We start from the raw sequence: 26,590 nt of genomic DNA, 5'->3' as shown, positions 1-26,590 counted from the left end.
CAAATAATCAGGACAATTAACAAGTTTTAGTGTTAATATATTTAATACAAATCTAATATAACATATTCACTCCTAGGATAGGTTTATGATTTTGAATCATGGAAATAAAGTGTTCTGACCAAAAAAAAGCAGAAAGAGAGTAGATAATTTTTGTTCCTTCACAGATGAATCCCAATTTTGCCTCACCACGGGACTCTCCGTCAGATTGGGATTTCCGATCTTAGCAGGAGGGGATGGAGAATCCCAGCCACAATTTCCTAGTGTAATAAACAGGTGAGGTGTTCAAAGGCTTTGACTGAGAATATAGATTGGGATGCATAGTCTCAGGATAAGGGATTGGCCATTTAGAACTGAGCTGAAGAGAAACTTCCTCAGATGGCTGTAAATGTTTGGAAAGGCTACAATATTCAATTGTTCAGTACATTAAAGGTTAAGATTCAGTTTTTTTTTTGATTCAAGGGAATCCATTGAAGAAAGTGGAATTGAGGTTATATACAATCCATTATCTTATTCAATGGAAAACCAGGCTCGAGGTGCCATATTTCTTAACTTACGTTGGATGGATGGGTGGATTTGTTTATTGTCACGTGTACCGAGGTACAGTGAAAAGCATTTTTCTGCAAGCAGCTCAAACAGATCATTAAGTACATGAAAAGAAAATTAAATAAAAAGAAAATACATAATAGGGCAACACAAGGTACACAATGTAAATACATAGACACTGGCATCGGGTGAAGGAGTGTAGCATTAATCAGGTCAGTCCATAAGAGATTCGTTTAGGGGTCTGGTAACAGCAGGGAAGAAGCTGGTTTTGAGTCTGTTCGTGCGTGTTCTCAAACTTCTGTATTTCCTGCCCGATGGAAGAAGTTGGAAGAGTGAGTAAGACGGGTAGGAGGGGTCTTTGATTATGCTGCCCGCTTTCCCCAAGCAGCGGGAGGTGTAGATGGAGTCAATGGATGGGAGGTAGGTCTGTGTGATGGACTGGGCTGTGTTCACGACTCTCGGATGTTTCTTGCAGTCTTAGGCCAAGCAGTTGCCATACCAGTCTGTGATAGAGTTAGAACCAAATTTTGCCAGGCAATCGTGTGTGTACAGGGAGTGTTCGATATAGTTCTTCAATTAGTTCAACACCTGCTCTTTCATCATAGCCCAGTAATAATTTTCAAAGTAACTGCTGAATCTGCTTCCACTGCGCTTTGATCAGTGCATTCCAAATCATGACCTGAGTAAGTTTCTTTCTCATGCTGCCTGATTCTTTTACTGATCACCATCAATCTGTGTCCTCTGCTTACCAACCCTTCTGTCACTTTAAACAGTTTCTCCTTATTTATTCTACGGAAGCCATTATTTATTTTGAACACCTCGATCAAATCTTCTCTTCCTCTGGTCCAGATTCCCTAGTCTGTTGACATAACTGAAGTTCCTACTCCCTCAATACCATTTTAGTACATCTCTCTTGCACCCTCTCTCAGACTTTGACGTCCTTCCTAAAGTGTGGTGCCCAGAACACAATTCTATCTGAGACTCAACCACTGTTGTATGAAGATCACTTCTTTGCTGTCGCCATTATTAAAGCCAATGATCCCCTTTTAAATAAATAATTATCCAACAAAACTTGCCTTCTAAGATTCGTGCACATGCAAACTTTCTTTAAAATGATATAATTCTGTTCATATTGCCTCTCGCCGTATTTCCTACCTTAATGTATCACTTCATACTTCTTTGCATTAAATTTCATCTGCCATCTGTCAGTGCCCCATTCATTGTTTATTACTATACAGTTTTGTGTTATTTTAACTTTACAAGTATATCTTGTATATAAAGTCAGGTTCATTATTGTCTGAGCAAAAGAGCAGTAGTCCTAATACTGACCACTGGCAACACTACTCTTCGCTTTCCTCCAGTCTGAAAATCAACTGGTCACTGCTGTCCCTGGTTTTCTATACCTTAACCAACATAGTACCCTCTGCCATTGTCCCTTTAAACCCATGGATTTAAATTTTCCACACTGCTCCGTTATGTGATATTTTATCAGGCATCTTTTGAACGTCTCTATGCACAACATTAACCATCATGAAATAACTCCTTGAAGAAACCCATGATGACTTTCAATTAGCAGCAGCAGTTGCCGTGGCAGCAGTTACTGTGGCAGCACGGTAGAATAGTGGTTAGCACAGTTGCTTCACAGCTCCAGCGTCCCAGTTTCGATTCCCGGTTTGGGTCGCTGCCTGTGCGGAGTCTGCACGTTCTCCCCGTGTCTGCGTGGGTTTTCCCTGGGTGCTCGGTTTCCTCACACAGTCCAAAGATGTGCACGTTAGGTGGATTGGCCAAGCTAAATTGCCCTTAGTGTCCAAAGGGGTTGGGTGGGGTTGCTGGGATGGGTAGAGGTGTGGGGTGTTCTTTCCGGGGATCGGTGCGGACCCAATGGGCCAGGTGGCCTCCTTCTGTACTGTAAATTCTATATAAATTCTATCAGCCCATACTTTTCTAAGTGACAATTAATTATGTTCCAAGTTATTGTCTCAAAGGTCCCCCACCACTGCTGTTAGGTTAACAGTCATCAACTCTGTAACCTGTCCTTTTACCCCTTTTTGCACAAGTTGTAACAGATACAATCTTCTTCCAATCCTCCTTAGATATGGGGAGTCATACGATTATGGCCAAAGCCTCTGCAATTTACACCTTTACCACCTTCAATTGTCTATGATGCATCACATCTGACTAAGGTGATTTTTGTACTTTTGAATACTGACAACCTTTTAAGTACCCTCATTATTTTTATCATATCTGACATCACTACCACCTCCAACTTTGCTGTGACACAGGGAACAACCTTTTCCCTAGTGAGAACCAATGCAAGGTACTCATTTAGTACCTCAGCCATCCCCATTATCTTCACAAGATGATCTCCCTCCAATTGGCAACACCTATCCTTTAACAGCCCTCATATTACTTATTTAGAAGACTTTGTGCTGGCCGTTAAACTATTCTCATATTCTCTCTTTGCCTCTCTTTCCCTTTCTCAGATTTACTCTGTTTTTTCTGCATTCTGCTGGGTTATCTACTGCATTATGAACCACACAAGTCACCTTTGTCTGTTTCAATTTTACTTCTTCAGTCATCCAAGGTGCTCAAACTTTGGATGCTCCACCCTTCCTCTTTATGGGACTATGTCTACCATGTACCTGACCCATCTCTTTGAAGGCTTCCTATTAATGCTCAGTTACTCTTCTGTCCACATATTTTTGATTCCAATCCACCCTGGAAAGATTTTCCAACTCAATGAAATTAGCAATCTTCTAGTTAAATTATTTTACACTAGCAACTATCAGATGGCAAGAAAAGAACAAGTGAGGGGTACCCGATTGAGCCGGAGAATGAAGTAGAGGCATTTGAAGGGTATAAATGAGTTAAAGGTGTCAAATATTGCAGAGTTCAAGGAGGATGAGAAGCCAGGGCTTTATCAATCTGTGGGAGCAAGGAACCATCCCAAAAGAATACAAAGCTGTCTCCATTGACCAATTGTACCAGGAACTTACCAATCTTGCAACAATCATGGATGAGGGGGGGGGGGGGGGGGGGGGGGGAGGGGACAATGCTTTTTGAGTAAGAAGAAACTTTTAGCAGGAGAATATGGTCAAATAGAACTCAATATGGTTCAGCAGAACTGGTGATGCATGGCTAAGCCAACTGTGCACCAAATATGCTCAAATCTGCACCCCTTGAAGGAACAAAGGAGATAACAGGTACTGTATCTGTACCTTAATACTGTATCACAGCATTGATCAATCAGAGATTTTCTAGAAAAGGCAACAGGAAGAACTAAGAAACCAGCATCACTGAAGTAAAACAGTGGTTAAATTAATATGAATCCATTTAAATCAAAAACTGACACCAAGCCATATGATCAGACTGACAACCAAAGACATGTGAACACATCATTTAACATCATCCTAGCTTAGTAATGGTTTTCTCCATTGTTTCATTTCCAAACAAAGCAAACAAAAAGCAATATTGATTTTAAAAAAACTTATTCTTAATCCATATACCAGAACTGTGATTTTTTTTTTTTTAATTTTTTAAATTTTTTTTTAATAAAGTGTACCCAATTCTTTTTTTTTGTTAATTAAGGGGCTTAATTAGCGTGGCCACTCTACCCTGCATATTTTTGGGTTTGCGGGGTGAGACCCAAGCAGACACGAGGAGAATGTACAATCTCCACAGGGATAGTGAGCCGGGATCGAACCCTTGTCCTCAGCGCCATGATGCACCAATGCTAACTACTGCACCACCGTGCTGCCCAATAGAACTACGATCTGCACAAATCAGTCAAGTGATATTTCCAAAACAGAAAGCTAGGAGATAATGCATTAAGTTTTAGCAATTATTTTCGGAGATAAGTGAAACTTGATTTTCAGCAGAAGCAAAAAATGGGACTTTAGACACCTTACTTGTATCAAATAAGGTGAGGCAATCTACTACCAACCTTATAGTGCGATAATCGCTTTTCTAAATATAAGCGCTTGTTTCTCTCTCTTAAACTTACACGAGAAATTAAGATCAAATGCTGGTCTAACCAGCGACACCCGCATCCTGTGAACGAATGAATAAAATAAACATAATCTAGCTTCCACACCAGCAAATGACCTGACCTGGTTTGTTAATTTATTTTTTGCTAGTTGTTAGTTTTTAAAGTCTTAAAGTTCTTTGGAATTTACAACGTTCATATTTAAAATACCAGCTAAAAATGGTGTTGCCCAAATCCTCATCCTCAACAATCCATAAATCAATCTAACCCTAAACTTGAAAGACTCTTGTACTTCCCACCAGAAAATACAGCACCTGTGTTCATTGTCTTTCACCATAGCACAGTTACCCCATGTTCTCATTTCAAGAAAAGTAATACGTTACTCATAGATTAAGTTTAGTAATTATTTTTACTGTAGACTACATCCATTTGAAGCTGCCCAGTAGGGCCTGTGCCTGTGATTAATGAGAACAGTCTTATTCAGCATCTTATCTAACTTTAATTTTCATTTTCTCTCTCTTAAACTTACACGAGAAATTAAGATCAAATGGTACCACCTCAGCTGCATGATAAAAATAGCAAAAAGTCAAATATTGGAGTAAGTATCTTCTGAATCATTCATCAATTAACAAGGATCTCCAGTACGTATATCTCAGTGAGCTGAGGTCATTTCCACAATTATTAATTTGCTGGACATTACCTGCTTTACACAGATCTTTTCAATAACCATATCCCTAAATTAAAACTCTGGGAGTTTCTCAAAACGAAAACTAACCTTTTTTTCTACAGCAGTAAGGATTCTAATTACTGCAAGTACACTGAGCCAGAGGGCTGAGAACCAGATCATGGTCAATGAAAGGTCACTAGAACTCCTCTTCCAACATATGAATTTTCTCATGTTGACCAGGAATGAGCTGTAATCAAGAGGATATTTTTAAAAGCTGGTGTCACTGGTTAGACCAGCATTTACTCCCCATCCCTAACTGCCCTCAAGGTGGAGGTGAGCCGCCTTCTTAAATTGCTACAATCCATGCGGTTTAGGTACATCCACAGTGCTGTTTGTAAGGGAGTTCACGATTTTGTCCCAGTGACAGTGAAGGAACAACAATATAATTCTAATTCAGGATGGCATGTGGCGTGTAGGGGAACTATATTTGCAGCCTGTGGCAAAGATAAAAAGGTCTAACTATTCAGTACAAATTTCCTTTGAAAGATTTTTCCCACCATGGATTGATAGCAGTGGATGAGAAATTCCTTATGCTAAAGAAACACTTTCAATGCTGACAGAGTTTAACATTATTCATATCTTCTGGCTTGAATTGAAGATTTTCATTGCCTAACTGGTCTCTTATCTCACCTATCTGACAATTTTCTGAGACATAGCAGTGGTCGTTGTAGTGACATAAAAATCTTTAGGGAAAAGAAAGGATATTTACATGGTGTACACAACAACTTCAATTACTCACTGCAATGGTGATTGCTTTGATTTGATGGAGAAGAACTCATCATCTTCATCCTTCCCACCACCATCTGAAGGAACAAATTCAGCATCCCTTTCTTCTATACTTGGAGATTCAGATTTCATCTTCAAATCTTCATCATCATCTGCTTCCTCTTCAGAAAAGTCAAATGTATACTTCGGCTTTTCAGCTAGGGTAACAAAGTTACATACAAGTTCAATTTTTAAATTTACGTTCCCTGTGCATCAGAAACTAACCATTTTTATGAATCACACAACAAGAACAGAAAGTAAGTCCATGAACGCGATTTCAGTCCCAAACATCCCTTGGAGGATTGAAAAAGACACACATGGAAAAGTTGAAAATTTAGTAGTCTCCCTCTCATGGAGCTCCTCCTCGTAACATTTGAAGCTGCTTAAACAATTAGTTAGCAAAATCCTCATCTGAAGTGCTTGGGGCTGAGTGTGTATCGGATTTCGGAATATACCTCTCATGTGCGGTGCGCGTTGGGAACTGTGCATGTGTGGAACATTGGCAACTGCGCATGTGAGGAACATTGGGAACTGCGCATGCGAGGAACATTTGGAACTGCGCATGTGAGGAACATTGGGAACTGCGCATGTGCAGTGCGTGTTGGGAACTGCTCATGCGTGGTACGCCTGAACAAAAGTGCCAGTTTTGGAATTTTTACATTTTTGGATAAGGGATGCTCAACCTGTGCTGCAAGTGCTGGAAATCTGAAATATATGAAGGGATTCTCTGTTGCGAGCCCTCCCCGCTATCGTTGCTAGCGAGGATGGAGAATTTGATGCTCAGCCAAATCTCCCATTCACTGCAGCGGGACCAGAGAAAACGACTGCCGTGAACGGACGGACAATTCTGTGAATAAACTGAAAAAGAAAATACTGAGCAGGTCGGCAACATCTCTGGAGAGAAAAAACTGTTAACATTTCAGGTTGTTGACCTGTCGTCAAAACTAGAAAAAGATAAGAGATGTGATAGACATGAGTACAGAGACAGGGATGTTGGGGGGGGGGGGGGGGGGGGGGGGGGGAGAGATGGTGAGTGGGCAAGAACAACATCATAGACCTGTGTAAACATGAGATGAATAAATCACAAAAGGGATTACTAACGGGTTAGTGCTGAATCTCCAGCCATTGCTAACTTGTCTGATTTAGATAAACTTTTGATTAATCTCAAGGTCAGTTTAATTCATCCACTTTGGTGAAAGGCGCTGTTGCAACTTCAAACTCAAACTGAATTGCAAGAGGAAACACAGAATCAGCTATCTCTATCAATGGAGCAGAGGATAGAAGATCCTCATTTAGTTCTGTTTTATGGCAATGTGTCACTGAGGCAAATTATATAGAATCTGCAATAAAAAAATAGCATCAGTAAAGCACCATCAAAACTGCTGGAAAAACCAATCTAGTTCATTTATTTTCTTTTGAGTAGGAAATCCGATGTATTCACCCGGTCTAGCTACACGTGACTCCATAACCACAGGTTATGTCCTGTCCCACCAGCAGGACAGACCCACAGGAGGTGGCGGCACAGTGGTATACAGTCAGAGGGGAGTGAGGTTCTGGAAGTTCTGAACATTTACTCCAGACCCTATCAAGTCAAACATGGGCAAGAAAATGGCCTGCTGATTACTACATATTGCCCTCCCTCAGTGAATGAATCAATACCCACTATGTTGAACGCCACTTGGAAGAAGCACTGAGGATAGCAAAGGCACAGAATGTAATATCAGTGGGGAGCTTCAAGGTCTATCAACAACAGTGGCTGAGTAGCACCACTATTGACCAAGCTAACTAAATCTAAAAAGAAATATATACTGAAATGGGTTTGTGGTAGGTGATGAGAGAAACATGAAGGAAAAACATCTGCTTTTTCTCATCCTGATCAATCTGCCTGTTGCAGGTGCATCTGTTGATTACTGCATTGACTGAGTGACCACCATAGTCATCGTGGAGAGGAAACACAGTTTGCACACTGAGAACGCTCTCTATCAAATCATGTGGCTCTACCACGGTGTTAACTGGAAAAGATTCTGAACAGATCCAGCAGCTCAATGGCCTGCCTGAGGTGCAGTGAGTCATCATCAGCAGCAGAATTATATTTAACCACAATGTGAAACTTTATATCCCACACACTTTTCTTTTACACTCATAGAAACATAGAAAACAGAAGCAGAATAAGGCCATTTGGCCCTTTGAGCCTGCTCCACCTTATGTTTTGATCATGGCTGATCATCCAACTCAATAGCCTGGCCCCGCTTTCCCCCCATATCATTTGATCCCCCTCGCCCTAAGTGCTATCATCTAACTGCTTCTCAAAAACATGCAATGTTCTGGCCTCAATTAATTCCTGTGGTAATGATTTCCACAGGCTGACCACTCTCCTGGGTGAAGAAATTTCTCCTCATCTCTGTCCTAAATGGTTTCCTCAGTCTGTGATCCCTGGTTCTGGACACAATCACCATTGGGAACATCCTTCCTGCATCTACCCTGTCTAATCCTGTCAGAATTTAATAGATTTCTATGAGATCGTCCCCATTCTTCTCAACTCCAGCGAATACAATTCTAACCAATTCAATTACTCCTCATACGTCAGTCCGCCATCCCAGAAAACAGTCTGGTAAACCTTCGCTGGACTCCCTCTCGAGCAAGAAAATCCTTCCTCAGATAAGGAGACCAAAACTGCACACATTTACATTTACTAAGGCCCTGTATAATTGCAGCAATCCCTGCTCCAGTACTTGAATCCTCTCACTATGAAGGCCAACATTTGCCTTCTTTACCGCCTTCTTTATCTGCATGCTTACCTTCAGTGACTGGTGTACGAAGACACCCACCTCTTGTTGCACATTCTCCTCTCCAAATTTATGGCCAGTCAGATAATAGTTTGCTTCTCATTTTTGCTATCAAAGTGGATAATCTCATGGGTGGGATTCTACGTTGCCCGAAGCTGAATTCGTAAACGGCGATCAGGCGGAGCATCCCTTTTACGATGGAATCGGGGGTGTCGCCAGTTTTCGGATGCTCCAAAACCCTCTCTAAAACGTTGTCATTGAGGAGCGCGTCACACACCGTTGGGACGGTCTCAGGACATTACCTGAAGGCCCTTCCCCAATGCTCTGCCCCCAATGGGCCGAGTTCCCGATCACGCGGTTGACTCATGGGCTCGCGGTTGGGAACCCGGCATGGCAGCTGCAGACTGTGTCCAGCGCCGCCAACAGTCGGGCGGGAGCCGTGCTGCTGGCCAGGGGGGCTTCGGCAAGGGCTGGTGGGGTGTTGCACGGGGGTATCCAAGGGGACACTATCTGGCAGGTCAGGTCAGTGCACGGCCGGCGCAATAATGTACGGCGCGACCGTTGCAGGTCATCGTCTTGCGGATGCGCGGCCACGGACCCGACAATTCTCCAGGCATTTATATCGGGAAGGCCGTGCATTTTAAGTGTTGAGGCTGCTAGCCCCTCACCCGTCGGGGGATCGGTGCTGCGGCCGCGCCAATTTTTCCCACGTGAATCCTCCGGATATAGCCCCAAATTCAGAAAATCCAGCCCCACATTTCTCCAAATTATACTGCATCTGCCTTTCATTTGCCCACTCACTCAATTTATCCAAATCACACTGAATGATCTCTGCAGCCTCCTCACAGCTCAAACTCCCACCCAACTTGGTGTCATCTGCAAATCTGGAGATATTACATTTTGTTCCCTCATCCAAATCATTTATATATTGTGAATAGCTGGGGTTCCAGCACTGATCCCTATGGTATCCCACTAGTCAATGCCTGCCAATTTGAGAGAGATCCGTTAATTCCTACTCTTTGTTCCTGTCTGCCAACCAGTTTTCTATCCATCTCAATACACTACCCCTAATCCCAAGCGCTTTAATTTTACACACTAATCTCTTATGCGGGACTTTGTCAAAAACATGCTGAAAGTCCAAATAAACCACATTCACTGGCTCCCCGTCAACTCATTACATCCTCAAAGAATTCCAGTAGATTTGTCAAGCATCATTTCCCATTCATAAATCCATGCTGCTCTGTCCGACCCTGCCACTGTTTTCTAAATGCTCTGCTATAAAATCTTTGATAATGTATTCTAAAATGTTCCCTACTACTGACGTCAATCTTACTGGTCGATAATCTCGTTTGCTTTCTACCTCCCTTTCTAAACAGTGAAGTTACATTAACAGGGATCCTTACCCAGTCTGGCCTATCCTCCAATCTGCACGAACAGATCCAGAGTCTATAGAATCCTGGAAGTCGACCACCGATGCATCCACTCTATCTAGAGCCACTTCCTTAAGTACTCTGGGATGTAGATTATCAGGTCCTGGGTATTTATCAGCCTTCAATCATGTGTTAGGCTCCTCCGTCGTTGAGGATGGGAATGCTTATGGGACCTTTTTTTTCTATTTAAATGTACATTGAGTCATGAGTGGACATGCTACTCATCCACAGCTTTGATCTGATGCGTTCATTTTGGGATTGCTGCATTTACTACTTAACATCAACAGAGACCTATGTTGTAGCTTCAGAGGGTATTTTCTTTTCTTAGGTATGTCAAGTGCTGTTCCCAAAGTTCTGTTACACACCTCATTCACTTGACCCCACATTTCGGAGCAGTGCTCTGAAAGCTAGTGTTTGAAACAAACATGTTGAACTTTAACGTGGTGTTGTAAGACATATTACTGTGCACACCTCAATGAATGGAAGGTTTGATTCTGTGAGTATGACTGTCAGGCTGTCGCTTGAGTTATCTCTGGTAATTTTGGCACAAGTCTCCAAATAATAGCAACGTTGATTTTGCAGGTGTGACTGGACTAGGTGTGCCTTGTCATCCAGGGTACCTACATCAACGCCGTAAGAAAACAGTTAACTACAGTGCTCTTGGTTTGATGTCACATGTAGGCCAGACTGGGTAAGAATCACAGATTTTATTCACGAAAGTACATTAATTACAAGATGTACATTAATTACAACATAAATATGGGGTGTGATTAAGTGGAAATAATTCTAAGTCTGCTTTTGGGCGCGTTTGACGGGGTGTTTCTTGGGGGTTGCTTTGGCGAGATCGCGGCCTGTATTCAACGGCACTTTGTGCCAAAAATGAATCCCCACGTAAATCAGGCTATTCCTGTCTCCACTGCTATCTGATTCGCCCAACTTGCACCCCAGCAGCTCGCCGCTGACAAGGGGCAGCTGCTTTTAAGCACTCCCTCACCACTCACTTCCAGTCAACACAAAGCATGGCAACTGCAGACTAGCTCCACGGTTTGACAATGTTGATCTTACCAAGCCTCTCGGAGCAGTGGATGAGAGGCGGGGCACCCTGCTCCCCCGAGGGTGTTGGAGAACCAGCAGCATGGTTCGCAAAGCCATCTGAGAGGCAGTGGCAGCTGCAGTGAGTGCGGGCAGCATGACCAGGAGGACCACCGTCTAAAGTCGGAAGAAGACAAACGACCTCCAACGAGCTGCAAGGGTAGGTTACCACCTCTCTCCTGACATCAGTTCCACTTGCCACTGCTCAAGTTTCCAAACCGCCCCCCTCCTCCCCCACTATCGACTGGCTGACACTTCGCACCCTCCCCACATTTGATCTTCGTGCTTGTTCCTCAGAATCTGCTGGCACCCACCGGCACAATGTCGTCCCTTTGTCCCCACAGAAGATGATACCCCATAATAAGAGGGAAGGGCAATGACAGGGGGCGGAATCCCAGAGTTTTGAGTCTTCACCCCCTACGAGTGACGGACCATGGAAATCGAGGGGTTGCCAGAGGAGAAAGCAATGACCGACAGCGAGCTTGGCCTGCCCCACAGAGGTGAGGATCCTCTGCCCCTTCATCCAGATGACCTCTTTCAAGTGAGTTGTTGATGTCAGACAAACTATCCTTCCCTCTCACTTACCACAAGTCCTATTCCTTGCAGGATCATCAACTGATGAGGCTGGGCCATCCGGAGTCGTACCCCCCCCCCCCCCCCCCAAACCCACCACCACCAAGAACACCTTGGAGTAGAGCTAAGAAGATAACACCGGTGATGCATCACACCTTCCATCAGTGCAGAGACACACACATCAGTGGGCAACATTAGTGGACAGGATTCGCGGGGACACTATCTGGTGTGCACAAAGTTGCTGATGCACATCACGTTAGTCTTCACAGTGGGTCTGCTAGCGCTGTCACCGGCAACCCCCCCTGAAACCTACCCCCCCCCCGGGCACAGTGATTCCCTGGTGCAGAATCCGCTATGAGAATGGGTGAGTGCTCTGACAGCAGAAAGACAGGAGTCAGACTTTATCAGATCCTGAGGAGCAGTAGAGCTTTTCTCACAGCGAGAAACCATCACCCTCCTGCCTTGTATAGTGAGCCGCTGACAGTGCCAACACTGTCAAGGCATTGGAACTGCATTTTGAACAGCCCATGCACCGCTCAATGACAGCATGTGTGGCAATGTGGGCCTCATTGTATTGGGTCTCCACCTCGGTCTCAAATCTCCGCACTGGCGTCATCAGCCATGACCTTAGCAGGTATCCCTCGTCCCCTATGAGCCAACGCGTCATCCTGGGGTGGTTCTCAAAGACACCGGGTATCTCAAGAGTGCCCCAGGATCTAGTTGTCTTGCACATTCCCAGGTTAGCGGGCAGACATGTGCATGATTCTGAGGTTCTGAGGCGGTGGTTGCATATGATCTGAACATTCAGGAAGTGTCATTTCTGTCACTGACTGAAATTTAAGTTAAAGAAATTTGTTTCTATTTTTTAAAGAATTTTTTTAGAAATTTAAGAGGTTTCAGATCAGGGGCGGGTTTCTCTGACCCCCCCCCCCCCCCCCCCCCCCCGCCAGGTCGGAGAATCACCGGGGGGGGGGGGGCGGCGTGAAACCCGCCCCCGCCAGATTCTCTGGCGCCAGAGATTTGGCGAGGGTGGGAATTGCGCCATGCCGATCGGCGCGCCCCCCCCCTAGCGATTCTTCGGCCCACGATGAGCCGAAGTCCCGCTCGTTCTATGCAGGTCCCGCTGGCGTAAATTGGACTAGGTCCCTTACCAGCGGGACCTGGCGGCGTGGGCGGGCGGGCTCCGGGGTACTGGGGGGGGGGGGGGGGGGGTGCAGGGTGATCTAGCCCCGGGGGGTGCCCCCACGGTGGCCTGGCCCGTGAACGGGGCCCACCGATCCGCTGGCGGGTCTGTGCCGTGGTGGCACTCTATTCCTAATCGCCGGCCATGTAAGCCTCCGCAATGGCCGGCGCGAAGGTGAACCCCACCCCCTGCGCATGTGCGGGGATGACGTCAGCAGCCGCTGACACTCTCGCGCATGCGCAGATCCACGCCGGCTGCCGGAGTCCCATCGGCCCCGGCTGGTGCAGCGCCAAAGGCCTTCCACACCAGCCGGCGGGGCGCAAAGCACTCCAGCGCAGCCCTAGCCTCTGAAGGTGCGGAGGACTCCGCACCTTTGGGGTAGCCCGACGCCGGAGTGGTTCACGCCACTCCGTCCCGCCGGGACCCCCTGCCCCGCCGGGTACCCGCCCCAGATGTCTGGAGGATATTCTCAGGAGTAACATTTCACCAGAGAGGAATGAAAGAACAAACAACTGTGTTGTTCAAAGGTGACAATGATCATGGAATGAACTACAAGTAGCTGGAGTGCAATTAAAGACTGAATGAGGCACAATGTTGAAATCATTCAGGAAAATTAGTTAATTGAGAGACTTTAAGCTGCTGCACACAATAGACCACAATGCTGGTTGACTATGCTACATATCAACCATCATTTTTTGATTTGGCAGATGGTTTTACATCCAGATGCCCATCCAGCGCTAGCTCTCCCCAATTACCCAGGCTGGGGACTGACACTGATACACACGGTCTATGTGGAACTGTGGTTCGGTTCTTCGGTTGCCAACAAGTCCTGGAAAGGGTCTTGAACCCCGGGCCTTCTGGCTCAGAGGCAGAAGAGTCACCCACTAAGTCACTCCAGCTCTCCAAAGGGAGAATTAATAATGCACAAATATTTTTGTAAAAATACCGAAGGCATGAATCGGATTAAAACTTTAAAGAATTTAAAATAAACAACGATGATGAAACAAATAAATAGAAATAATGGGCATGAGGATTTTTTTTTTAAATGCCAAAAGTATTTCTTAGAAGTAATGAATATATTTCTTTTCAAAATGCAAAGGAGTGGAACTTAAAATTCAGAAAAAGAGTACTTTGAGTGGCACAATCTGAAAGTTAGCAGAGCAAATCCGAATCTGCAATATCGGCTCAACCATAGCAATAAATGTTGACTTCTGGGTTGCACGTGTCTAAGCAGTACAAACAGGAAAGAAATTAAGATCAGAAGGTATCAGACACGAAAGTAGGGTTGCATGACAAGGGAGAGTTGTAGGCAGAAACAAAGAGAAAGCAGACAGTGACAGAAGGATATGTTTGTGTAAGGTTTACCAGCTAACCGCTCTACAAAAAGACTGGTTTTCCATTTGGCAGTGAGAACAAAACCGAATTCCAGAAACTCTTGGGGATGTGATATATGACCGAGCTAAAAGGGACTGAATTTTAAAAAACAGTGCAACAGCTCAGACGTGCAAAAGAGCTGAGAGTTTCTATTAGTGACCAGACATTGTCTGTTGGTCGATAGAAAAGGAACTTTAGAAAGCTGGACCATCATGACCGATGTGACCTGATCGAGGGAGGGTTTGTAACCGTTTGTTAGTGTTAACTGAATCCAGAGATGAGACATCCGGTGGCAGTATGTAGGGAGAGGTTGCACACGAGGTAGCTCCTGCTAAGGTCCTTTTTTTTTAAAAGCCCATTTCACCCAGTTTTTGGCGGTATTTTTTACTTAAAATCCCAACTGAACGATGGAAAGATGCCCACATATGGGGAATGCCCAGAAGGAAGGCGGAAGTTCGTCGACGGAGTTGGAGGCTTCTTGGGGTCTTCAGTGGAGAAAATGGCGAGGCTGCTGCTGAGACTCCGGCCACTCCACTAATGGCTGAGATACTTACTGGCTTCTTGCCGGCAGAATTCGAGAAGCATAGGTAGACAGTGTCTCGGGACCGTCGCAATTTGATAAAAGAGGCCCTAGCCCCCATTCGGTCGGCGTTGTAGAAAACCAACGAGTTGGTAAATGCGCATGGCAATGCGATAAAGGGCATGGAGGTGGCTCTCCCGAAGCACAGCGACCAGATTATCTTTTTGGAAGCCGAGATGTCCCCGATGGCCGGTTTAAATAAAGCACTGAGGGCCAAGGTGAATGATCTGGAGAAGCGCTCTAGGAGGCAGAATATTAGAATCGTGGGGTTGCCAGAGGAATGGAAGGCCCAACTCCCACAGAATACTTTTCAAAGATGGTTGGGAAGAGGTGGGGGATCGTGGATTCACATTCTCCTCCCGAGCTGGTTCCACTAGTCACTCTGGCAGAAGCCTCGTACCAACAAACCAGCATGTGCTGTAATTGTGAGGTTCTACAGCTTCCAGGAGTAGGAACGGATCCTGAAATGGTCTAAGGAACATCGGAACTTTAAATGGGAAGGCCACACCATTAGGTTTCATCAAGGCGTTAGTGTGGAGTTGGCAAGGAAGTGGATGGCATTTAACAAGGCCAAAGCCACCCCGTACAAGAGTGGAGTTCGATTTAGGGTGGTTTACCCGGCACGGCTCAGAGTGACTTTTGAGGCACAATACTATTTTTTCAATGCGCTGGAGGATACAGATGCTTTTGCAACAGCATGGACTGTGTGAGAGTTGATTGTGGTTTCTGAGAGGGTTTTGGATGTCGGTGGTGGGCAAGCGGGTAGGGGGAGCTGTTGGGGTTCCTTGTACATATCTGTATTTCTTGTTCTTGGGTGGGATGATTATTTTCAAATTGGATTGGGTGGGGGAGCTTAATGGTACGGAAGGTGTTGTTCTTTGTACTATCATCTTTATGGCAAATATATGGCTCCCTGTTGTTTTAGGGTTTTGTTCTACCCCGTGTCTTTATATTTTTGCTATCTACAGGAGCCAGCTATGGCGCTCAAAGGGGGACTTTATGACCATGGGTTATGCAAATAATTTCAGCAATTGAGAATCATTCAGTAAATTTGGCTATTATAGTTTAACGTTCCACACGGGGATCGTAACAACCCATATGATACAATCTTGGCTGTAATTTAAAAAGGACAATCCACAAATGGAAATTGAAGCGATTCAGAATGGATGGTAGAAATTGAGCAGTTTTAATGATATCTCACTGTACTTTAAGCCCCTTTCAATATCCTGCATGAGATAATAATAATCTTTATTATTGTCACAAGTAGGCTTACATTAACACTGCAATTAAGTTATTGTGAAAACCCCCTAGTCACCACACTCCAGCGCCTATTCAGGTACATCGAGGGTGAATTCAGAATGTCCTATTCACCGAACAGCACCTCTTTCGGGACTTGGGGGGAGGAAACCGGAGTATCCGGAGGAAACCCACGAAGACACGGGGAGAACGTGCAGACTCCACACAGACAGTGACCCAAGCCGGGAATCGAACCTTGGACCCTGGCACTGTGAAGCAACAATGCAAACCACTGTGCTACCATGCCGCCCTGTACAGGGTACAGATTTCCTCCCTCTAGTTCTCGCAGAGTATGGGTTACCCCACTGAGGGGCAAGGGAACTCCATTTAACTATGTTTAAAAGGTCGGCCAGTAGGGCATCAACCGAGAAGAGACCCGATAGGAATCCAACAGAAGTTGTATATAATGCAACTGTAATTAAACCCAAGTTCTCTATTAGACTCGATGTGGACTCTCCGTGTCCTTATTACGCCCCATTCCACATTATGTCTTCTGAAGTCATCTCCATAACATTACTCCTCACATCCAATCAATTTCCAGCAGTACACAGTGTTCCCTTTCCATGCATCTCATCACCTCCCATTTATCCATCCACACTTGACACTCAAAAATCCTTATCTAACGTGATTAATTTGTCTCAACTATCCTCACCAAATGCATCCATTGGATGATGGTCTAACCTTAATTCACTTCAGATTTGTTTTTTTCACCCAATTTACCGTCCATCAGCTGACCCTGCGAATCAGGTCTTGCTATCTGTGCAGTGAATGACTGCATTGACATCATGGCCTTACAGGAAATCTGGCTGAGCCTCCCCACCTGGTTATATTATCCACCACTTGCCTCACCAATATGTTCAGAGTGGCATTATGACACTTACCAACAGATCACACATTGGGCGCAATCTAACAGCCGTGTCGCGCCGGGCACAAATCCGAGCAAGCCGGTTAGATCACAGGAGAGTCCGAAATCGGGAACACTACCGGGCGCGGATCGGTTTCCGATCTAACCGGTGTGCTCCCGTTGGCGAGATCCGGATCCTGCACAGGACGAATACCCTCTCTAACAGCCTCCCGTGATCCAACCAGCTCCCCAGCCAGCAGTCATCCTTTAGCACACCTATTTAAAAACGTGTAACTGGTGAAATGACTCGAACAGGGACTTGTGTGACATATCCCAACCTACAGCCCACAAGTGCATCAGTGAAGTCATGGGTGCCCTGTTTGCTTGGGAAGATGACTACATAAACTTTGATCTGGACCAAATGCAATGCCCGGGCAGCAGGATTCTCCGCCATCGCCAGGATGCCCCGGGTCCAGGGGGTAATAGATGGCATACATGTCACCTTGCATGCAACAGGCATGAACATGAAGGGGTTCCACTCCCTGAACGTTCAACCTGTGCGTGACCACCACCCTAAGATCATGTTAGTGTGCGCACACTTCCCCGGGAATGTGCATGACAGCTACATCCTGGGGCAGTCAGAGATCCCCGCCGTCATCGAGGGACGCCCTAGGATGACCGTTTGGATTTTCTGGCATGAGGGGTACCCATTTAGGTCCTGGCTAATGGTGCCAGTGCGGATACCAGTGACCGATGCGGAGACCCGATGTAACATGGCCATATGGCCACCTGGGCTGTCATTGAGCAGTGCATCGGACTGCTTAAAATCCGGTTACAATGCATCAACCGCTCCAGTGTGCACTGCACACTCCGGAGGGTCGCCCACTTTGAGGTGCTCTGCTGTGCCTTCCACAACTTGGCAACGTGCACGAGGTGGATGAACACGTGGCCTTGTAAGAGGAAGAGGATGAGGAAGAGCTGGACCAGGAGGACGCTCCCAGTCAAGACCTGCGGGAGCAGCCGGAAGATGGAGGACATGCGGGGGTGGCGAGGATCCAACATGCCTGGAAGGCCCAAATCCTCGCCCGCTTCTCATAGAATGTAATTTTGTCTGCTCTTTCACCCCCCCCCCCCCCCCCCCGGACCCCATCCGCGTGCCCCCCCCCCCCACCCCAACCTCTCCCTCCCAACCATTCTCCACCCCGCAATCACCCTGTGCTACCCTACCATGGTCCGTGTTACATCACTCCAGGGTGATGGACTTGAGTTGGCACTGTCAACCAATCAATATACATGGAAGATGATGATAGCCTACTATGAGCTGAACTCTGGTGCTCCTCAATCTATGCCATTGAACAGTGCATCTGGGAGCTGATAGCGAGCTCTCACCTTTCATTTGCACGTGGTACGTCTTGTGGGGGGGGGGGGGGGGGGGGGGGGCACCAGATCTAGGACCACTGTGCCAGGGTACGGGCAGGTGGAGGACACTGGGGAAGGGGGATGCAGCCCACAATGCGGAATAATATGACAGAGGCTTCACATGTCTCGGGTGTAACGTGTTTTAATGGTGGACAATTCTGATTCTGTCACTATCGACCGATGGGGCCACCTGCCACTTCCACCCCCCGCCCTCTCAGTCATCCTCAATCTTCTTAGCCCTTGTGCTCTACCGCAGTGTCACCACGATGAACATCTGAGGTGAAGCAGCCTGCCTGATGCTTTGGCGGGCATCCCCAGTCGACTTGCCGGTGGCACACGTGTGCCATGCTACCCTGTTCCAGCCACTGACCCGAGATGCGCCGTTGTTGGGAGAGTGTTTAAAATCAGGGATGCTCAAGAGGTTGGAATTAGATGTTTGCAGATATGTTGGGAGGTTGTGAGACTAGATGATATTTGAGATGGGCGTTGGGGGAGGGGGTGGAATACCATTGAGGAATTTGAAACCAAAGATTACCCTCTTATCAAAAGCTATCTGAAAATCCTAACACTCCACATCCACTGGTTCTCCTTTATCTATGCTATTATCCTCAAAAAACTCCGGTAGGATTATCAAACATGATTTCCCTTTCATAAATCCATGTTGACTTTGTCTTAAACTGTTGTTTACATGTCTAAGTGTCTTGTTAACCCCTCCCCCCCCCCTCCTAGTACCACTCGCTCTGTGATCTTGGGGGCTCAGGTGGATGTATTTGCCCAGTGGCACCAATAAGCAAAAGAGCTACGGGCCTCTACTTGGCTGGCTGTTATCAGAGGGCAGTACCTCTGGCCCCCAGGATTCTAATCCTGTGGAAAGCTCATTTATTGACTGATTGGCTTGAATTTCGGCAGGCCTTCCCTGAAGGAGGCAACATGGGTCTCTGGACATGGCCCGCTGAGATCCCCGTCACCTGTTGGGTTACGGGTATAGGGTGGATACGTGAGTTTGAGTGGGGTGATCATTGCTCGGCACAACATCGAGGGCCGAAGGGCCTGTTCTGTGCTGTACTGTTCTATGAAGGACTGCTGTCTATTTTCAGCATTTGTTTATTTCAAGCTCAGTTTTTCTTTTTATTTCCATGGTGTGTCCATACAAGGAATGGGAACATATTTTGCACCCGCCATCATCAAATGTGCCAGCCACAAATGTGGGTCAGTTGCTGAGCGAAGCTACTTCTACAATCTCAACAAAATACATTAACTTCACTGCAGAAGAACTTACCCCTACTCTCTGGCTAATACTTTGGATTGTAGGTCTGCCTCCATTAGTAATTGGGATCAGGCTGCCCAGGTACATTATGCATTGGAACCGTCACATTTAATAGAGAGAGAGACTAAGTCCTATATATTAGGAAACTGATGTTATTAATCACCTGCAGCCCTACGAGGCGTAATTTCTCTTGGAATAAATGTTAAATCAGGTTCTTCTAGGTCATCATCCGACTTGGATTCTGAATCAGACCAGGGATTCTTCTTCTTTCCTTTCTTGACATTGGATTTGGAACTCAGTGGTGTTTTCCTTGCTCTGGCACCTGTGAATCAAATGTAGAAATTTATGACATAACAGACTGTATTTTGTAATCACATCCAATTATATATTTATGCACATTCTAGATGTATATAATTTATCATGTTCATCTTCATTAGCATAATTTTCATTGTTCCGTAAACCAGATTTATACAGCAACATAAGGTGGTGTATCGCCCTGTGTATTTACCCAAAATATCAGTATTAGCTGTATTTGTAATCCTTTTATATTTTATCATAGACTAAATTGAATATTTTCAGTCACAAACATTATACTAGGTTTTTGGTGATGGGCAAAGGTAGCGATGGGAAAAGTCACAGTCTGCTAAAATTGACTAAGGAGAGTAACTTGCTTTCCAATCCAAACCTGTCCAAATATAAATCTGATTTCACATTTCACATAAAAATTCATAAGAGTCACAAGGTGCACCAACAAACCCAAGCTAAACGTGACGACTTGGAGAATGACAATTTGAAGGTCACTTTTTAAAAAAATTTAAAAAGCAATTTGGGAACATGTGAGATTATACAGTGCAGATTTAACATTAAGAAGCTACCAGTGCAAGATGCTTACATATCTTCCTGAGGTAGCAAGTTATCTTTGGTTGTATGATTAATTAATAATTTGCAACAACATCACTGCTTCAATGTCACAATTGCTTGTGGTTCCATGATATCACAAAAATTCGAATAGTTGTGTGGTACATTAAATCTATATCAACCCACAAGTATTTTGGTAAATGCATTAACAGTGACTCGGTAAGTCAAGTATTCTAACTTAAGAATATTTTTGAAAGCACTATTTTAATATTGGATGAAAACATGTAGCAAAATCACAGAATACTACAGTGCAGAAGAGGCCCTTCGGCCCACTGAGTCTGCACCAACGCATGAAAGGCCTAACGTGCCCACCTAATCCCACCTGGCCCATAGCCTTAAATGTTATGGCATGCCAAGTACTCATCCAGGCACTTTTTAAAGGATGTGAGGCATCCCGCCTCTACCACCCTCCCAGGCAGTGCATCGCAGACTGTCACCACTCTCTGGGGAAAAACGTTTTTCCTCAAATTCACCACCGCTCACTTTGAACTTGTGTCGCCTCGTAACTGACCCTTCAACTAAGGGGAACAGCTGCTCCCTATACACCCTGTCCATGCCCCTCATAATCTTGTATACCTCAATCAGGTTACCTGTCAGTCTTCTCTGCTCCAGAGGAAACAACCCAAGCCTATCCAACCTCTCTTTATAACTTAAATGTTCCATCCCAGGCAACATCCTGGTGAATCTTCTTTACACCCGCTCCAGTGCAATTACATCCTTCCTATAATGTGGCAACCAGAACTGCACACAGTACTCCAGCCGTGGCCTCACCAAAGTTCTATACAGCTCCATCATGACCTCCCTGCTTTTGTAATACAAGCCCCGATTAATAAAAGCGAGTGTCCCATATGCCTTTTTCACCACCCTATTAAGCTATTTCTGCCTTCAGAGATCTATGGACAAACGCATCACGGTCCCTTTGTTCTTCGGAACTTCCAAGTGTCAGACCTTTCGTAGTATACTTCCTTGTTAAATTACTCCTTCCAAAATGTATCACCTCACACTTTTCAGGATTAAAATGTTTCAGGTGGGATAGAGGGGGATGTAAAAGGAGTGTGGGAGTTGCTACTGGTTAAGGAGAATATCACAGCTATACCACGGGAGAACACCTCGGAGGGCTCATACTGCGAGGCAGCATGGGTAGAGCTCAGGAATAGGAAGGGTATAGTCAGATGTTGGGGGTTTACTACAGGCCTCCCAAAAGCCAGGGTGAGATAGAGGAACAGATACGTAGACAGATTTTGGCATGGTGTGAAAGCAACAGGGTTGTTGTGGTGGGTGATTTTAACTTCCCCTATATTGAGTGGGGCTCACTTAGTGCTAGGGGTGTGAATGGGGCAGAGTTGGTAAGGAGCATCCAGGAGGGCTTGTTGAAACAGTATGTAGATAGTCCAACTAGGGAAAGGTCCGTACTGGATCTGGTGTTGGGGAATGAGCCCGGTCAGGTGGTCGACGTTTCAGTAGAGGAGCAGTTCCGGAAGCAGTGACCACAATTCAGTAAGCTTTATGGTACTGATGGATAAAGATAAGTACAGTCCTCAGATGAAGGTGCTAAATTGGGGGAAGGCTAATTACAACAAAATTAGGCAGGAACTGAAGACTGTAGATTGGGGGCAGATATTGGAGGGCAAATCAACATCTGGCATGTGGAAGGCTTTCAAGTGTAAGTTGATAGGAATTTAGGACCGGCACGTTCCTGTAAGGATAAAGGATAAGCATGGCAAGTTTTGGGGATCTTGGATGGTGAGAGATATTGTGAGCCAAAGAAAAAAGAAGCATTTGTCAAGGTGGGCGGCTGGGAACACACAAAGCAAGTATGGAATACAAGGAAAGTAGAAAGAAACTTAAGTAAGGAGTCAGGAGGGCTAAAAGGGGTCACGAAAAGTAATTGGCCAGCAGGATTAAGGAACATTCCAAGGCTTTTTATACATATACAAAGAGCAAGAGGGTAGCCAGGAAGGGGGTTGGCTCACTCAAGGACAGGGGAGGGAATCTATGCGTGGACCCAGAGGAAATTGGCGAGGTATTAAATGAGTACTTTGTGTAAGTATTCACTAAAGAGAAGGACTTAGTGGATGATGAGTCTGGGGAAGGGAGTGCAGATAGTTTGGGTCATGTTGAGATCAAAAAGGAGGTATTGGGGGTCTTGAAAACCATTAAGGTAGACAAGTCCCAGGGCCTGATGGGATATACCCCAGAATACTGAGAGAGGCAAGGGGGGAAATTGCTGGGGCCTTAAAGAAATTTTTGTATCTTCACTGGCTACAGGGGAGGTCCCATAGGATTGGAGAATAGTCAATGTTGTTCCTTTATTTAAGAAGGGTATCTATGTAATTACAGGCCGGTAAGCCTTGCGTCAGTGGTAGGGAAATTGTTGGGAGAGGATTCTTCAAGACAGGATCTACTCTGACTTGGAAATAAGTGGATGTATTAGCGAGAGGCAACATGGTTTTGTGAAGGGGAGGTTGTGTCTCACTAACTTGATCGAGTTTTTCGAGGAAGTAACGAAGATGATTGATGAGGATAGGGTAGTGGATGTTGTCTACGTGGACTTCAGTAAGGCCTTTGACAAGATCCTTCATGGCAGACTGGTACAGAAGGTGAAGTCGCACGGGATCAGAGGTGAACTGGCAAGATGGATACAGAATTGGCCGGATGTCGAAGACAGAGGGTAGCAGTGGAAGGGTGTGTTTCTGAATGGAGGGCTGTGACTAGTGGCATTTCTCAGGAATGAAAGCTGGGACCTTTGCTGTTTGTAACATACATTTTCCTCCAAATCATTAATGTAACTGGTTTGATCAGTAACTTTGCGGAATGCACAAAGGTTGGTGGAATTGCGGATAGCGATGAGGACCGTCAAGAGGATACAGCAGGATATAGATCGGTTGGAGACTTGGGCGGAGGGATGGCAGACAATCCAGACAAATGTGAGCTAATGCATTTTGGAAGGTCTAATACAGATGGGAAACATACAGTAAATGGCAGAACCCTTAAGAATATTGATAGATAGAGGGATCTGGGTGGACAGGTACACAGGTCACTGAAAGTGGCAACACAGGTGGAGAAGGTAGTCAAGAAGGCATACGGCAAGCTTGTCTTCATCGGCTGGGGCATTGAGTTAACAAATTGGCAAGTCATGTTGCAGCTTTATGGAACCTTAGTTAGGCCACATTTGGAATGGAGTGTTCAATTCTGGTCGCCACACTACCAGAAGAATGGTGAAGCTTTGGGGAGGGTACAGAAAAGATTTACCACGATGTTGCCTGGTATGGAAGGCATTAGCTATTAGGAGAGGTTGGAGAAACTTGGTTTGTTCTCACTGAAATGACAGAGGTTGAGGGGCAACCTGATAGGAGTCTTCAAGATTATGAGGGGCATGGACAGAGTGAATAGTCAAAAGCTTTTTCCCCAGGGTGAAAGAGTCAATTACGAGGGGGCATAGGTTTAAGGTGCGAGGTTTAAAGGAGATGTACGAGACAGGTCTTTTACACAGAGGGTGGTGGTAGCCTGGAACCCGCTACCGGAGGAGGTAGTGGAAGCAAACACGATAGTGACTTTTAAGGGGCGCCTTGACAAATACATGAATAGGATGGGGTAGAGGGATATGGTTCCCGGAAGGATAGGGGGCTTTAGTTCAGACGGGCAGCATGGTCCATGCAGGGTTGGGGGGGGGGGGGGGGGGAAGATTGTTCTTTGTTCTAAATTCCATCTGCCTCTTATCCGCCCATTTGACCATCCCGTCTATATCTTCCTGTAACCCAAGACACTTAACCTCACTGTTAACCACCTGCCCAATCTTTTTGTCATCCGCAAATTTACTGATCCTACTCCCCACATAGTCATCTAAGTCATTTATATAAATGACAAACAATAGAGGACCCAACACGGATCCCTGTGGTGCGCCACTGGTCACATGCTTCCAGACATTAAAGCAGCTGCCTATCATCACCCTCTGTCTTCTACACTCAGCCAATTATGAATCCACCTTATCAAATCACCCTGTATTCCATGTGCATTTGCCATCTTAATAAGTCTCCCATGTGGGACCTTGTCAAAGGCTTTGCTAAAATAGTCATGCTCCTTATTTTAATCCATTTCATTACGGCTGTCAATTTAATATTCAATCTACAACTGCTTTGACATAATCTAGAAATCACTTGGCATTACTATTATAGGATACATTTAAGGAAAATACAAACAGAAAATGTTGGATATAAAGGCAGCATCTATGGAGAGAACATAGAACATAGAACAGTACAGCACAGAACAAACAAAGTTAATATTTTAGGTTGATGGCCTATCTTCAGAACTGGAAAGTTAGAGATATAACTGTATTTTGTTGTAAGCAGGTACGTCAGCCAGTGTGGTGGGGCAGTTAGGACAGAACAAAAAGGGAAGATCCGTGATTGAATGGAAGACAAGTAAGATAGAACAAAAGACATGGGGCAGGATTCACCGCCCCGCCACACCCGTTTTCTGGTGTGGCGTCCCCCCACCGTAGCGGGATCCTCCATCCCGGCAGCTGGCCAATGGGGTTTCCCATTATGGGCACCCCTACGTTGTTGGGAAATCCACTGGTGTGACTGCTGCCAGCAAAGTGGAGGATCTCACCGACGGAGAATCCAGCCCATGAATGGAATAAGGTCTTTACAAGAAGTGGGATCAGAGGAAACATAGTCAAGTTAGTCATGAGAGTCAATAGATTGTAGTGGTCATTGACCAATAATTATCCCCAGAAATAGAGGCTAAAAGTAGGTGAGGAAGGAAAAGAAAGGGAAGGATGGAAAATGGGAGCCAAGTTGATGAATTCTCTAGTTCAGAGTGAGAGCAGGAAACATCACTGATACAGTTACTTGTGTTCTTGGAAAGAAGAATTTAGCGAGGGGACCTGACTAGGGCTGAAACAAGGAAAGTTTTGCACGTTGCAATAAAAGGGCAGACTACCTACGACTCTTCTGAATTTGCATAGAACACCTTTTATTTCAAGCAAGTGAGTGAATTCAAAGATGTTGCTCATAATGGGAGAAAAAAATTAGACAGGCGGAGAAGATTGGTGGTGAATGGGGACTGTTTCAGCCTCTACATTTGCGTAAAATTTATTACATATTTAACGTTTTGCAGTTCTGATGAATGGTTATCAACTTGAAATGTTAACTTTCTCTTTCCATAAGACCATAAGTCATGGGAGCAGAATTAGGCCACTCGGCCCATCGAATCTGCTCCACCATTCAATCATGGCTGATATTTTCTCATCCCCATTCTCCTGCCTTCTCCCCATAACTCCTGATCCCCTTATTAATCATCTTTCCACAGATGCTTCCTGACCAACTGACAAATTCAGGTTTCCAGCATTTTGCTTTTATATTTAAGTAAATGTTGCATTTGATTGAATTAATTAAAGAACTCTGGTTAGTTATCGCTCTGGTTAATATAATTGCAAGTCTACTGATCAAGTGGTGGACGTTCTATAATATTTACACACCAGGTTCCTTTTTTTCTTTCTTCAGTCGTGGAGTTTTGACTTTGGGTTCACTTGTGTTCGATACTTCTTCTCCATTTCCTTCTCCTATGGCTGTCCCAACGTCTTCATCAAACTCCTGTTTTATTGCATCTGTATCACCCTGAAAATAATAATCAATGATTATCAAGAATGAACAATGTCACAGATCACTAATGGTGCAAAGATTTTGAAAAAACAGTTGAGTTTTTAGAAATGTCATAAAATGAAATGTGATTCCCTTTTCTTTCGCAATGCATTAATCAAGTACACCCAGTGAGGGTTTTAAGGCAGACTGCCTTTAATAGCAG

General features: G+C 45.1%; 1 protein-coding gene and 1 long non-coding RNA gene across 5 annotated transcripts in view; one reads left to right on the top strand and one right to left on the bottom strand.

The window, feature by feature from the left end:
- LOC119966111 overlaps positions 1 to 20,015 on the top strand; it is a 59,874-nt gene extending 39,859 nt beyond the window's left edge. Inside the window, exons 2-3 of the long non-coding RNA XR_005460679.1 lie at positions 10,819 to 10,927; positions 19,752 to 20,015. This is a non-coding gene — a long non-coding RNA (uncharacterized LOC119966111). The remainder of the gene's footprint in view (positions 1 to 10,818; positions 10,928 to 19,751) is intronic.
- Positions 1 to 26,590, bottom strand: part of LOC119966108 (DNA topoisomerase 2-beta-like) — a 221,267-nt gene that overhangs the window by 32,103 nt on the left and 162,574 nt on the right. For all 4 annotated transcript variants that reach the window (XM_038797331.1, XM_038797332.1, XM_038797333.1 and 1 more), the window contains 3 exons: positions 26,265 to 26,403; positions 20,028 to 20,186; positions 5,995 to 6,178 (listed from right to left, as the gene is read on the bottom strand). In XM_038797331.1, coding sequence (XP_038653259.1) covers positions 5,995 to 6,178; positions 20,028 to 20,186; positions 26,265 to 26,403 — 482 coding nt within the window. The remainder of the gene's footprint in view (positions 1 to 5,994; positions 6,179 to 20,027; positions 20,187 to 26,264; positions 26,404 to 26,590) is intronic.

The sequence above is a fragment of the Scyliorhinus canicula genome, chromosome 5 (assembly GCF_902713615.1).
Source record: "Scyliorhinus canicula chromosome 5, sScyCan1.1, whole genome shotgun sequence".
In the NCBI taxonomy this organism is placed as follows: domain Eukaryota; kingdom Metazoa; phylum Chordata; class Chondrichthyes; order Carcharhiniformes; family Scyliorhinidae; genus Scyliorhinus; species Scyliorhinus canicula.
The sequence above is the reverse complement of the archived record's forward strand: the minus strand, read 5'-3'. Positions and strand labels throughout refer to the sequence as shown.